Source organism: Quercus lobata, chromosome 7 (genome assembly GCF_001633185.2).
Source record: "Quercus lobata isolate SW786 chromosome 7, ValleyOak3.0 Primary Assembly, whole genome shotgun sequence".
In the NCBI taxonomy this organism is placed as follows: domain Eukaryota; kingdom Viridiplantae; phylum Streptophyta; class Magnoliopsida; order Fagales; family Fagaceae; genus Quercus; species Quercus lobata.
This window is the reverse complement of record NC_044910.1, coordinates 32,134,690-32,150,466: the sequence shown is the minus strand read 5'-3', so window position 1 is coordinate 32,150,466 and position 15,777 is coordinate 32,134,690. Positions and strand designations below refer to the sequence as shown.

The 15,777-nt window shown below is 35.0% G+C and overlaps 1 protein-coding gene across 6 annotated transcripts; it reads right to left on the bottom strand.

Moving 5' to 3' along the window:
* Positions 1 to 6,636: 6,636 nt before the first annotated feature.
* LOC115953034 (B3 domain-containing transcription repressor VAL2) lies at positions 6,637 to 15,467 on the bottom strand. Of its 6 annotated transcripts, none has more exons than XM_031070461.1 (13): positions 15,139 to 15,467; positions 14,819 to 14,964; positions 13,939 to 14,020; positions 13,738 to 13,839; positions 12,516 to 13,177; positions 12,286 to 12,382; positions 12,013 to 12,187; positions 11,275 to 11,351; positions 10,787 to 11,200; positions 9,675 to 9,724; positions 9,276 to 9,401; positions 9,113 to 9,180; positions 6,637 to 7,643 (listed from the first exon to the last, which is right to left on the bottom strand). In XM_031070461.1, the coding sequence occupies exons 1-13, from the start codon at positions 15,169 to 15,171 to the stop codon at positions 6,853 to 6,855; spliced, it is 2,823 nt and encodes a 940-aa protein (XP_030926321.1). In that variant the 5' UTR covers positions 15,172 to 15,467; the 3' UTR covers positions 6,637 to 6,852. The 6 variants fall into 6 exon arrangements, with proteins under 6 accessions (XP_030926321.1, XP_030926322.1, XP_030926325.1 ...); XM_031070462.1 differs by having other exon boundaries at positions 9,276 to 9,389; XM_031070465.1 differs by having other exon boundaries at positions 10,787 to 11,092.
* Positions 15,468 to 15,777: the final 310 nt, after the last annotated feature.

Below are 15,777 nucleotides of genomic sequence, written 5' to 3'. Positions count from 1 at the left end.
TGTAGACAAAATGGACCAAATAGGATCAAAGTGGACCGAATGTCTTGAATAGGACTGATCAAAGTGGACAGAATAGACTGAATTGGACCAATGTGGACCAAAGAGGACGAAATAGAACCAAAGTAGACATAATGGACGGAATAGGACCAAAGTGGACTGAATGGACTGAATAAGACCAAAGTGTATAGAATGGGACTAATGTGGACCAAATGGAGCCGATGTGGACTGAATGGACCGAATAGATCTTTAGCAGACAAAATGGACTAAATAGGACCAAATTGGATTGAAGAGAATAGAATGGACCGAATAGAACCAATGTAGACTGAATAAGACTTTTATATATTTATCATTTTTAGGCTTATATTTCTAATTTATAATGTTTATTTTAGTATTTTCCTTGTATTTTTAACTCAAAAACTAAAGAGTTTAGCCCAAATACAATAAAATTTCATACTTTTAAACCCAAAAAAATTAAGGAAAAAAATGAAATTTTGAACTAAAATTGAAAATAAAACCTACAAAAGGAATCGATTTTAGGCCCGATTAGTCTAAAATGGACTGAAGGGAGACCGAAATTGACCGAGTTGATCAAATTTGATCAAAATAGACCTAATTAGGCCAAATGGGACTGAAGTAGACATAATTGGACCAATATAAATGGTTTAATTTTTAGGGAGAACAAATTGTCTTAAAGGAATTTTAGAGAAAAAATTATATATTATATTACAATACAAAATAATTATTTATTCTTATGCATCACGTGAGTATGGGACAAGTCTACACACACACACACACACACACACACATATATATATATATATTAATAGCCAAAACTTAGAGAAAATCCAATTAGATTTTAATTGGATTCTCAATTTTACGCTATGTGTCCTATTTAATTTTTAATTTTGTACTAAGTCAATTATTGAGTGTAAAAATCAAAAAATCCAAATCCAATTAAATTCAAAATTGGTTTTCAATTGGAGTCCAATTTTTCGCCATGTGTCCATCTAAGTTTTTAATTTTTGTGTCAAGTAAATTATTGAGTACAAAAATCGAAAAGTTTAAAACCAATTAAATTTTAAATCATATATATATATATATATATAATATGAGAAAACATTACATATGTTATAAATGTATGGTTTAAAAAAAGTGTAAGCTAAACCATGTATAATATAAACCTCTTCTAAAAAAATTTATAATTTGAACCGTATAATTATGATTATTTTTAATTGTACTCGTGTACATACACGAGGTTACACATTAGTTTACATAATTACTGTAACTAGGGGTGTTCACCAAACCACACAAATCGCACCAAAACCACCCGTAAAATGGCATAACAATACCGCACCACAAGTAACAGTGCACCACACCCCATGGTGCAGTGTAGTTTGTGGTTTTATAATAAGAAAATTGCACCGCACCACACCCTCTTTATATATTAATATATTTATTTTTAAAGTTAAATATATTATAAAGTTGTGATTTACAACTATGTTTTATGTTGGATTTATTCCATGGCAAAAAGTGTTATAATTGTAATAAATTATTTCCTTGTATTTTATGAGATTTTATTGTATTAGGTTTAGTATTAAGTTGGTGAAGAATCAAGCATGCAATGAAGATCAGTGCAGTTTTGCAACTGTCTCGCAAGAAGCTCGTGAGTAAAGGTTCTCGCAAAAAGGCCACGTGAGAAGTATATGCTGGAAGCTGTAAAGTCAAGTGCTAGACTGTATTTCACAAGTACTTCACGAGGTACCTGCGAAACTCTCTACCTAGAGGATTTTAAGTGTGACTTTCTTACCCTTCACTCATACTATATATACGCTTATTACCCACAAAAGTAAAAGGGTTTATTTAGAGAGAAAACCCTAGATAGGTTTCTACAACACAACACACCCACCTTTGAGAGAGAGAGAGAGAGAGAGAGAGAGAGCTACTCATCCTTTAGTGAGAAATCCTTGTAGTCTCTTTTCCTTCCCCTCTCCCATTGTTATACCTTGAGAGGTGATTTTTACCCAAACAAAACTCACACCTATTCAAAATGTAGAGAGTGTTTTGGAGCTTGGGAAGCATTTGAAATTTGCCAAAAGAAGCCGGTAAGGCTTGGCGGATGCAATCGAGCGGTATTGCGAGATCCGGAAAGCTAGTAAAGATAAGACTCCGAGAAGTCTGTTAGTAACAAGAGCTTGGAGAGCTCATGTACATTGGGTAGACTAGACTTAGAGGGTCTTTTATTATTTGTGTACTTCAACTTATTCACTAGTGGATCGATTTCGACTTAGAGGGTCGCGAAGAGGTTTTTTGCCGAATTCTTCGGTTTCCTCTTCGATAACATGTAATGATATTATCTTATGTTTGCATCTCTCTTCCTTTCTCTTTAAGCTTTACTTTTATTGTTCATTGTGGTTGAATATCTCTTAGAGAGTAGTTCTAGTGATTGTGTTTCATTTACTCTCGTTCTGCACTTAGATAAGTTAGAGTAAAAGCAATTAAGTCATAATTTAAAATTGGGGGTCTAAACAAGTACTAGTATTTCACACTAATTGAGCTTTCATATATTATTAATATTTTAATAACCCTAGTTTTCAAAAAAACAAAAAAAGTTTAATAACCCTAGTAAGTGTTAATTAGGAAAGTCAGCCCAAAATAAAGAAAAATTAGCTCAATAATTTAAAACTTGGCCCAAAACAAAGGGAGAAATCAATTTTGGATTGGGCCGGAAAAACCCAAAATTTGAAAAATATACTAGTCTCAAATCACATCTTATACACCACAATATACATGTGATCACAAAAATGAGGTACAATGCGGTTATGGTCTTGACTAAATTTTAAATCGCACCACATCACACATGTGACCAAAAACTGAAGTGCGATACAGTTATGGTTTTAGCTTCATAAACTAATGCGGGAGGTAGGGGCGGCTTGATGCATTTGGGGACCTAAGGCGAAAATTGATCATCTTGTTTTAGATGCAAAATTACTACTAATTAACATGAACTACGTAAAATTTTTTCTTTTTTTAGAAACTTTATAGACAGAAAAAATTTGACAAAATTTTTCATACTTGTTGATGGGGTAGATTGATAGTGGTAAGTAAAACAGTAGTGTTAGTAGTAGATTTAGATGAAAACTAGTAAAAGTTTGCTAACTAAACTCTTATTATTATTCTTTTTTTTTTTTTAGAAGTGCAACATTGACAATATTTTTTACAACAAATCCTAGATTTTAAACTGCTTTTTATTTTCTATTTGAAAATATCACTATAATTATTTTTTTGCCATCAACAATAGGCTGTAACAACCTGCTACTTAGCATTAGTTGTGAAAAATATTGTAGACGTTGCATTTTTCTCTATTTTTTTATTTTATTTTCATCTAGTAAAAAAAAAAATTATTTATTGATTATAAATAACCCTATTGGTTAAAATTTGGGGGCATTTTTTTTTACTTGGAGCCTTAGACAACTGCATTTCTTGCTCCACCGTTCAGTCGGCCCTGGCGGAGGTATTAGGCCTTAAGTGGGTTTATACACCAACATAATCTAACTCTATGTCAAAAGTCAAAACCATATAAACCAATCCGACGACACTACGGAGTACTGACTTTGGATCCCACTAGTAATAGTAGATAGGAGAAACAACATTTAAAAAAAAAAAAAAAAAGGATTAAATTTGGATGCCATTTGTCTTATCAGCTTATCTGTCAAACGTTACTATGTCGGCGCTGTCTGCATAAAAAGGACCCAAGTTTAAGGGTTTCTAACATCAGACAGACAAACAAACAAAACAGAAAATAGAAAACAGAGAAAACAATTTGCAATGAAGAAGAAGAATGTGAAACTCAGTGGTGGTGGTGGTTTCATGGAGGTATTCACTTTTTTGGTTTTTCTGTTTAAGGCCACAGTATGTGTTTTTTTTTGTTTTTTTTGTCAATACCTCCATATTTTGTAGGATGATAATTCGAATGGTGAAATTGTCACAAACGAGAATTCTTTTGGTCATTTAACGATTACAAAGACAAACTCTTTATTAGAATTGATAAGGGCGACTTTAGGCCTTGTAAACAACACTGAATGTATTAATAAGACTATTCACAATGAAGTTCAAGCCAAAGGTAGCAAGGATTCTTATTCTAAGAAGTTGAAGAAGGCCAAAGTTAGAAAGTAGTACACACACCAAGTTTCTTATGGGAATTTGATCATGCAGTAACCCGGGAACAACTCATTGTAGAAAGCTTGAATGACAATCTAATCATGTCCGATAGCTTGTTTTAACTAGTGTTAGTACTTTTATTTGTTTGGTTGGATTCAATTTGTTTCAAGTAACGGAGGCTAGGTCAATAGCTTACATTTGAAATTACTAAAGGCATTTTCAAATTTATAAACTTATTCATGGGAATTATGTCTCTCCCTCAATGAATGACTCTTGCCCTTATTCTTTTTTATATTAAAATTTTGATATGATATATTTTATTTTGTATCGTATGTTTCCATTACTAGAAGTGCTATCAATTTTCTTTTGGGAACAAAGTATTTGATTGTGAGGAACATTCTGGCATTAAGCATCCGCAATCAGTGGATGTAAATTTTTTTTTTTTTTTTTTTGTCTATTTTGCAAAAAAATCCTACCTTTTCTATTTTAAACACTCATTTTTACAAAACACCTACATCAATTTGTCTATTTTACGCCCTCTTTTATTTAAATAATATTTTTCTCACATTTTTTATTATTTCACAACTACCCATGGCCCCACCAACTTTAACATTAGGAGTGGCAAAATTGAACACGACCCGCGAACCTGATACTACACGACACGATACGAAATTAGCAAGTTATGGATTGAGACTTAATGGGTTCATGTCATATTTGGGTTGACATGACGGACCCGTTTGATAAATGGATTGGGTTAGGGTTCAACCTATGAAACCCGTTTGACCCATCTGACCTGTTTAATTAAATGAAATTTTACCAATATACCATTCAAACCCTAGGTATATAAACTTATTAGTTGTTATAGTTTATTTTCCTTGATATATTGTGATTGATTATTTATGATATTGAGATATGCTTTAGTTTTGAATGATTATTTGTGATGCATTTACTCAGTAGTTCTGAATTTTATATTTAAAATATTTATTTGCTTGTTTTTTCATAAATGTTTTTTTTTTCATTTTGATAAAATCAGATAAATAGGTTGACACGACTGACCCGTTTAATAAATGGGTTGTGTTAGGGTTGAGGAATCTTGACCCGTTTAATAAACATGTCGGGTTAATGTTGACCCATATAGTCGGCTACATAAGAGTTGACACGACACGAACCCAACACACGAACGCGAATTGCACCCCTATTTAACACACATGTCAATTATATCTTATCTTGATCTCTCCTTCTTTATCTTTTTCTCTTTCTTCTTTTTTCTTTTCCTTCTCTTTCTTTCTTCTTCCGCATTTTTTCTTCTTCAGCGTCTTCTTCTTTCTAATTCTTCCACTATTGCTGAAACAAGAAGTTAAAGAGAGAAAACTCTTGGTGGGTAAGCTTTTTTTTTTTTTTTTTTTTTTTGAGAAGATGGTGGGTAAGCTTAAAAAGAACAAAAATTTAATGTTTTAGCCTGGGTACATTGAAGAGGCTGTGATGAAGTACTCAGAGGCTTTGAGTTGCTGCTGAGGAACACTAAAGCCGCCATTAGTGACGCTTGTTCTTCTACTATTTTTGCATTTTCTTCTTGTTCTTTTGCAATTTGGGTTTGATTATTTATATGGGTTTGATGATGATTTTTTTTTTTTTTTTTTTTTTAGGAGAGGGTTTGACGACTTTGGGATCTTGATTTAGATTAAGTTTGAAGAATTTTATGATTTGTTGTTGGATTTAAGAGAAGATAAAAGGATAAAGAGGGCAGAGGAAGAGAGATAATCAAGTGAGATATGAGAGAGAAAAATAATAAAATAAAAAAATAAAAAGCTACAATAACTATGCAAATATGCATGGTTATTGTAGCAATTTTGGATATTCAGACAACTTTAGCTTGATTGATGTGGAAGATTTTTGAGGCAAAATGTGTAAAATTTGTTGCTTTTTGTATTTTGCAAACATCCACTGATGTTGATGCTCCTGTGATGATGACTTAGTTAAAATTGTTCACCTTCTTAACTTTTTATTTCCCGTGCCCCACAAATAGATATGGTTGCATGTATTTTGAGACTTGACGCCCATATTCTCATTGGAGGAAAGTTGCACGGTCATTCTGGTACTTTTTGGCAAGTCAAGCTATAATTATGAGAATTTCTACATATTTTTTCATCTATACGTATTTTCACACATGTTTTCAAACATCAAAACACATTTTTTCAAACATATACCAAACACCCCCTAATCACTCAGACATGTCGCTCTGTGATTTCAGGAAGGGAGGGATGAGGGATAATTGGTTAGATTGCAGATCAATCAACACCATGATTTTTCGCATTTTTAGCATTTTTAGATTCAAAGCCATGCCACTGAGCTGTAGCTGAGGCGGCAAATGGGTGATGACGAATTTCTAGCGGCTATAAGTTTGGCTCCAGCTTTCCAGTAGTGAAAACTGAGGAAACAAACATGCAAAGGAAAAACAAAAAAGAAAAAAGAGTGGGGTGGGGGAACAGAAAATATTGTCCTTGCATATACATCTCATCAAAACTTGGTAAGAAAAAAAATTATGGGTATGTATATATTACAATTAATATGAGAAAGAAAACACACATGCACTCTCTGAACTAAAAAAACATATTTCAAACCGGAGAAAGGCCTATATAGTATTAGTAGGAAAAACAAGCAACCAAAATATAAAAGGCTAAAAGAAACAGGACTTCATGTTTGAGCATCGTTTTGGCTCGGATCTGGTCCACAATACTCTTCACCGCCTCCTTCTCGCTCTTGTTCAGCAGAAACAAAACAGCAATCCTCATTAAGTTGTCCCTCATTCTCGTTGGAGGCTTGTGGCAGAATTTGTGATGCTGAACTTGCTTGTTGCTCAGTGATCAAGCTTGTAAGAGTAAGACCATTCTGCTTCAAATACGTCTCCAATGGAAGGCTTGCTTCTTGAAGAAGACTCATCATGCTCATACGTTTTGATCCTGCTTGCAATTCTTCTTCTCGGTCAGGATGGCAATTCAAGTCCAAGTGACCCTTTCCAGTGTCGACCAATTTGCTTTGGCTCTTGGATTCTAACTCATTTGCCGACCTAGCTTCATTCTCTGAAGGATCAAGGTGAGATGATGCATGCCTAGAAGTGCTGTCTACTTCTGCTTCATCCCTAGAGCCCCACGTCTGCTGATTTCTCTGGGCAATCTCTGCTTCCCGCTCTGATTGACGCTTTTTCTTGCGCATCATTAAGGTTTTAAAGCGACGTTTAACTGTCATGCACACATTGCATGTGCATGTAGGCTTGTGCTTGCCCTTCCCACTAGGGGGTTGGATGCACACAATGCAAGAGCAGCCAGGCCGGTGCCTGGGGTGTTTTGTTGTGGTAGCTACTGATGTGGTGCCCGGGTCGCCTACACTATCTCCAAGAATTGCAGCATTAGCCAAAGCATCCAGTCCTGACGATTCATGCCCTTGGTTTGGCCTATTGCTTGTCATTGTTCTCCTTTTCTTGAATTCTATGAAACAGCGACGTATAATATTATCAAAAGATATTCAAAAGTTACAGCAGTAAAATATGCACTAAAATTCTTTTTGGGGAAAGTCACAAAAAAAAAATATCAGACGGGGGTTTAATTTGTCATGAGGCTAAATCTATAGGGTTTTTCTTTGGACTTTCCCCAATTCTTTTTGTTGCATGACCATAAATATACAACTTCTTCTGAGCACTGAGCACCCAATCGAGATGTACTATGCATGTATGTACTAACCTACATGCATCATTAAATTAAATGAAGCTAATCAAAAAGGCGCGTGCAAATGTTGGTTGTATAGGTCCCTTCAAATTCAGGATCCTACTCGTGCAGAAGCATGGGTTCAAATTACGCACAAGGCTCCAATAGTTAGATGGTGGAAGTTAATTTGGTTTTCAAAGTCAATCCCTAGGCATGCCTTCATATGTTGGTTGGCAATAACAGATAAACTAACACCCAAGGAGAGTTTAGCAAAATGGGGATTTGGCGTTGGCTTGGGGAGTGTGCTGTGTAGATTGAAAATTGAGAGCAAAAACCACCCCTTTTTCAAATGATCATTTGCTAAGAGAGTGGGGGAAAAGATCAAAGAATTTTCCCTTCAGAAAATCTAGATGATAACTGGGTAAGCTTTACTGCTTGGGGTGAGGAAGCTTAGTTGCAGATTGTTTTAGATTGGGTCTAGGAGCTGCTGTATATCACATTTGGAAACTTAGAAATTCAACACTTCACCATGAGACAATAAATACAGAGGAGCATCTTTTACAAGTCATAAGGAGACAAGTGGAACCAAGGCTTGAGAGCAATGGTTGTAATCCTTGTACCAGAGTGAATGAAAAGCTCTGCAAAAGATGGGGGGGTGTCTGTGTTAATCCTGAACCAGAGATGCTGACACCGGTTTTATTTGTAGGAATTTGTATTTGTTTCTTGGCACTGCTAGTTCAGTGCTTGTTTGCTGTTATACTTGGCTTCTGCTAGTTTGAGCAAATGCCCCTGGATACAAACACCCAATTATGGTAAATATTCATATCTTCCAAATTCCAAGCACTAACATGGGGATGCATGTGTGCATCTATTTCCAGATCAAGGCTTAAAAGTTTCCCTGATTGAAGCCCAATCAATTGAAACTTAAAGCTTGACCTGTATATACTGGCACAAGCATAAATTAATACCAAACGTGTAAGAAAGATACTTTCACGGTTGTACAAATTTCAAGATAAATGAAGTAAATGAGCATTATCATGCTATTTTTCTTCTCTATAGACCATAGATGTGACAGCAGTGTAATGAATTGTTCCTTAATTTGCAGGGAGAACTGATCAGTGCTAAAATTATGTGACACTGAACCTGACAGGGACGAATACCTCTAGACAAAGTAAAACATAAATATATGGAAAGACAACAGAGATTATCTTATTTTCACAAAGATATTAAGGACACAGAATCTAGCATCATACCCTTATTCAGTCTGAGAAGATTTTCCAGTTCCCTAGGGTTCAATTCATCTGGTGCAGAACATGAGCACCTGAGGATACAAATTGCAGAATCATTTGACAACTAGTTGTCATAAAAATAAATAAACTAATTAATAAACCTAGATTGGAAAATTCTTATATTTACCTGTTTTGATCCCAAGCATTATCTGCACATGTCCACTTAGGAGGAATAAGTACATCAACTGGCAACCTTCGCCATTTGGAGCAACTATCACACTGAGCCCATTGCTCTTGTCCCCTGAAGATCAAGCTTATTAATTCAAGATTAGATGGATTTATCCAACCACGCCCTGAGGAGGAAATATAAATACTTTCAAGCACAAAGAGTGGAATACAATTACATCAGGACGAGATAAGTTGCATGAGGAAAAGGGAAAAGGCTCCCCTTTCTACTTTCTCAGTGAATGTGGCACCACCAAAATCTGGTGTAATTGGTGCCAGAACATTTAGTGTCAGTGAGATTTCTAATTTCATCATTACACTGTCTCTTACATAATATTTAAATGATGACATGAACGCTTACCCAGTTGAACGAGCAACAAAAATACTTCTCTTTCCAAAAACTGGAGGTTCCTGTATGACAGAAAAATATAAAACATTAGATGGCAACCATAGTTTCATTATTCATGCACAAGGTAATAATTAGAATTTCTTCAAGTGTAGATTGCTTGTCAGTACTAAGGTAGACACTGAGGATTTTTAATTTTTCATTGCTTTTTGCTCTGTGCTAGAGGCATTGGCAAAACTTTAAATTTTTCTAACATTATGGTTATCATTTTCTTTTATGTTTTATAATCTATTCTCCTGCTAGCAGACAGACGCTCAAACATAGACAAGTATAAATGTTTCAAATCTATAAGTTCACAGAATCATACACAGGGGTACTCCTGTGTCTCAGAGTCACAACCCTTATCCATGAACACAAATCAAATATCGAAGATGATGGGTTTCGTTATAAAATTACTAGAGAATAAAATCCTAATCCTATATACTATAGAATAGAAGCTGTGTATTATGCGTATGTATTATGTCGTATAATAGGATTTTGTCATGTGACTCCTTAATTATTCAGAATTTTTACTAAGATGAAACTTTGGCTTATAATTCTTGAGATAGTTTATTCTATATAAAACTCTATAACATGTTTCAAGAAATTTAAATTACTACTCCAACTAAAATTCTATTACCAAAAGTTTTAACACATTTAATATAAAATTTATAATTTACTTTAATTATTCTGATCTTTTATCACAATTTTGTGGTTTAACATTAGAAGTAACATCCTATAATGTACTTATACTAAGTGGCTCAATATAGGTGTTACACATTGTAAAATTAAGGTGTTTTTGTCATGTGACTCAAAATTATTAAGATAGTTAATTAGATTTATCTAAAACAATTAAAATTTCAAATGATTCACTAATTATGGAGATAGTTTCAAATTTCAATAATATCAGTAAAATGTTTTATTTAGTTTACATATAATTTTAATTAATCCGTGCATTGAACAGGCATACTACAAATAAAATTAGAAAAGGAAAAGACACCAATAGATTTTTTTTTTTTTTTTTTTTTTTTTTAAAAAAAAAACCCTAATAACAATCATTAATTAAAATCTTCAAAAAAATTACTCACTTCATACTCTTCAAATTCATGGTCTTCAATCATGACTATGCTTGGCTTAAAAGATGGAGGTGGGTAGAGCAAATCCTGTGCCTCTTCCCACGTAAGTTTCAGCTCCAGAACATCTTGGCTATCAATGAGCAACCTCTTACTTTTGGAACCAATATTTCGTGCCTTTTTCCTCTCTGGAGGCAGCAGCAAGCCCTCCCTTGTCCTGTCTTCAAGCTTCTCAGACTTATGCCAGCTAATATCACCAGTAGCTGAACTCAAGTGTTTGGAAAGTGCATTTAAATTTGGATCCGCGCTTCCCTTAAGTGACTGAAGAAGGCCAGAGTAACCACTTATTATAGGTAGGTTCTCAAAAATACCCGAAAACAAAGTTTCACTTGAATGAGCACCATTTGGAATGGCAGATGGATAGGTGTCCTGTTTATTAGTAATTTTTATATTAATATTATGTAATTGAGTTTGCTAACTGGAACCTGAGATTGACTTGTTACCTGCATTGCAACAGAATTCGAAGCTTTCCGGAACCCCATGATAAGTTTTCCTTCAGGATCCATACGGCTAAAAGTTACTGCAGCATAATAGAAGTAACAGCATTATAAAAATATAAAAATAAAAAGCAATATGACTTCACACCCAAATAATAATTAAAACTAAAATTAAGATCATACTACAGTAACGAGATAGCAAAAAGGTAGGCATAAATCAATCACTTATCATGTAAGAGCAAATGATTGAAAATATTCTGAAGCATTGGGAATCAAATTATGTTACACGGGTTGTTCTGTTGCACTTAATGCCAACTCAAGCATTAACATGGGAGGAGGGGGGGACCAGCTTGAGAAGTTAGCTCCAGCTTGAGAAGTTAGCTTTACTTGTGATTAAGCAAACCAGAATAAAGAGGTTAAGTGGTAGCTCACTTAGCTGGCATAGTTTTTGGTCATCATACCAATTACGAGGGAGGATGGATGAGGGATATCCCGTTAGTGCCATTGGCCCAACTGGCCTCCCAAATGGACTCCCCAAGAAAAAAGAAGCATACAGGTTATAGGAATGAGTTAAATACTAAAGAAATGCCAAGAGTTCAATCAAAGCAGTAGGTCGTGCAAGAATTTACGCAAGTTGCAAGTAAGAAAGGCACAATAATCAATGAATGAAAAAAATTTGTAGGGCACTCAATTTACAAAATAATAATATAAATCCTGATTTAAGTCATGAGGCTTTGAGGATACCTGTATCTCCAGCTTGCAACTGCATTGACTGTATGCAGGGAGTTACACCCTCCAAAACATACATTCTGCTGTTATTATTAGGCCAAAATCTAAACTGAAACACCCATTCTTTTCCCTTCACGTCTTGAATCCTTAAAGGAAGGCCCTCTGGTTGAGAAATAGCAGGAAAATATGCCTGCATCAGGATTAAAAGTAAAAATTAAGTAATGACAATGACAGTAACAAGGACTATTATCAGCCAAAAGGCTAGGACAATTTCACCAAAAAGCTTACTTCAGCACATGCTTTAGGGAGAACCAAACGACCAATTCGACCAGCATCACTGGCACTCAGCATCTTTTCAAACAGTGGCACAATTGTGGAATTAGAACTTTAATATATCATGGTTAAGGAAATCACCATCTGACTTTGTGAATAATCAAAATATATATAACATTCAATGTATGTTTCTGCAGAAATAAAATAAATATTTTTTTAATAACAACATGAAATAAAATGGATACTCTCCAGATATTTGCTGTAACTCTTGGTCTGTGATCCTTGGCCAATAACGAGGAAGCAACTGATTCCGTCCCCGTCCTTCAGCAGGTGGCCTTGCAACACGTATCTGAGAAACCATGCCAGCATTTGCCTCCAAACCTCCTGCAAGGGCTGACCTTGGCGGTTTAGGCAAAAGATGGCGAGACCTGGGCCCCTGTAGGAATGGAGAGGATGTCTTTCTATTTTCCCTTTCATCAACAACAGCACTAGGAAGGGGACTTGAATTTCCTGAGGGAGCACCCAGAGTCATACTCAAGTTTGTCTGTGGCAGTGACTCATATATATCTTTTGTCCCCATGTTTGCTTTATATAAGTCTGGTTTGGTAGCGTTGGACGATCCATTGCATGCCTGATTAAAATTTGAGAAACATGCAGTTCCAATTTCTCCCACAGAAGGAAAAACTTCCTCCTCTTTCAATTTCCCAAAAGACCCAATTGTGTCAGCATTATGAGATTGAAGCAAGTGCCTAAGCCCATTACCCTCAATATTATTGCCCAATTGCATAAGCTTCAATTTTTCAATGCTATTTCCATCCAGTTGGGTGCCCATAGAACTGGGATGCAATTCATTGACATTATCAACTTTGGAAGTGCCAAATCCATCAGGCTTTTCATTGCTTGAAATCTGTGTGAATGTGTTTTATAAGCATATTGCTAATACCAGAATTACAAAAGTTTACTGATGATTTCAAACATTGCTTTGCAATAAATTAATACACGCAAGTAACAAACAACTCTATGATGTTTATAAAAGCAATGCAAATTCATTCAGGAAAAGTGGCAGGAAGTTGACCAGAAAGCATTTACTTTCCTTTATAATTGCTTAAATATCTCTTTCGTGACCTATTTGTCAACACCATTACTGAAAGATGCATATAGAAGGCAGGATACCAATGCAGACCCACAGGAAATGTTACTTAGAAATTAAGAGCATCAAAATACACCATTTCTTGAATGGAGAATGACAAATCTTACACATACGTACTAATTCATAAGCAGAAATTGGAAAAATGGTTAGTGGGAATGGCCCTGGACCACTGGTGTGATTTCTATAACTTACCAATAAATTACGCATTTAATGTTGATATGATAATAACTACAAAGACCTGATCATCGTATCAAACAATAATTTAAAGTTGTTTCTAATAGCAGAGATTAATTGATCTGTGTATAAGTGTGTCTTACAGGGACAAGTCCTGTATTCTTCGCACAGTTTATACAGCTTACACCACCGCAATCAAGCAGCTCAACCAGAGAAATGGAAGTGATGCACCCACAGTGAAGGCGCTGCAGATACCAAAACTTATTTAGATTGGAACTAAACCATACCAAAGCATTAATATGGGCAAAGTACAAATTCTTAAAAACTGTTGGGTTCTGGCTTACCTTGCCACATGAAGTGCACTCCCTCCAACCAGAGTCCTTGGAGTGATACACATCACAGAAAATCGATTGCTCATACACAGACCTAAAGACCCATAACTTTAATTAAAGGAAGTGGGCACTATTTGTTCAACTATATCCAAATCAATGAGCATATATGGACACAATTTTTTTCACTGACACAGCCTATTGTGATTGGTGTTACCATGTTAGTAGTGTATATGGGTGAAAGTGAGGTTACTTCAATCATAACAGACCATATCAGCAGTTGTTAAGAAAGTCGTGCCCCTAGCATTACCCTTATCCAATTGATTTTTTTTTTTTTTTTTTTATATCCTCCAAACCATTACACGGCGATTCAAGAACCATCCATGCGGATTTTAGTTACATCTCATTAACTCAGATAAACAAGTCACATGACTATTAAGGGTCCATTTAGTTAGGCATATTGGGAGCTTAAAAGAACATTTTTAAAATCCAAAAGGACCAAAACTCCTCGTAGCTTTTTTACAAAGGCTCATTTTAAACTTAAAACACGGTTTTCTAACAGCTTATACAAACACACCCTAAATACATCATGTGATTATCTATATATAGTGTATGGTCATTTGAATTATCATATAGCAAGATAAAATTTTGTTAAAAATAAAATAAAAATAAAAAAGTGATTTTGCAAAAAATACTAAAAATAGAAATGAAACTTAACACCGAAATAGTAGAGAATATATTTATACAATTTTTTTTTTTTTTTTGGCAGTCTAGAATTTTTGAATCTCAAACAACTTACAACTTATAAGGCAGTGACCGTACAATTCTAAATTAGCATAAATCAAATTGAAACAAAGAAAAAGAAAGATAGATCAAATTACTAAACAAAAATTACCCGCACTTATCACAGAGCTTAGCGAAATCGCCGGATCGCAGAGCCCAACCTTTTTTCGAATCCACCGACGTGGACTCACCGCACAGTACATTCATGCAAGTCTTCTTCGAGTTCGACGACGCCATTTTCGAATTCAAATTCAAATTCTGCCAAATTCAATTCCGCGATATCCAAATCAAAATCGAAGAGTCAGTAAAATCAACAAAACGAAAAATCAAAAATCCCTAAATACTCGCAGGTAGTAAAAATCGCAAAAGAATTAGTCAACAAGAGCAGCAATATCACGAAGCAAAGAAGAGCATAGACCTTAATTTACTCACTCCGTAACCAACAGTCACCGGAACTAGTTTCATTCAAATTTTGCGGTTGTTGACGAAGAAGAGCTGAGCGGAGCTTCGCTTTGGGTTGGAGTTGGAGTTTTTTTTTTTTTTTTTTTGATTCGGTAATGGAGCAGTGATCGGAGAGGCGGTTGGATCAGAGGATTGGGCTGAGATTCCGGTGAACGGAGAGGTGAAACGGCGGTGAGGTGATTTTGGGTTTTGGGGGAGAGAGAAGAGGAAGCGTGTGCATGCAGAGCAAAAACAGAGAGAGACAGAGAGAGAGAGAGAAATGCGCACAAAAATGCATGCACGATGATACTTCAAGACACGGCGAACTCTTTCCCCACTTCCCTTTCCTTCACTTACCCCCTTTTTTTAATTTTTAATTTTTTTTTTTATTTTCAAGGGAATGTTTGGCCAACTAAATAATTTATTAAATTTTTATGTAAGCTTAATAAAAAAATAAAGAATCATTCTACTTTGGTATAGTTCTTATTTATTTTAAAACCGAGTAAGAGCTACCAGCCGCCACTTTACGAAATATTTTACTTTTTATTTTTGATAATTTGATAGTTAGGAGAGAAAGGGATTTGAACCTTTAACATCTCCGATCCGATGAAAACACTAAAAAATATCAAT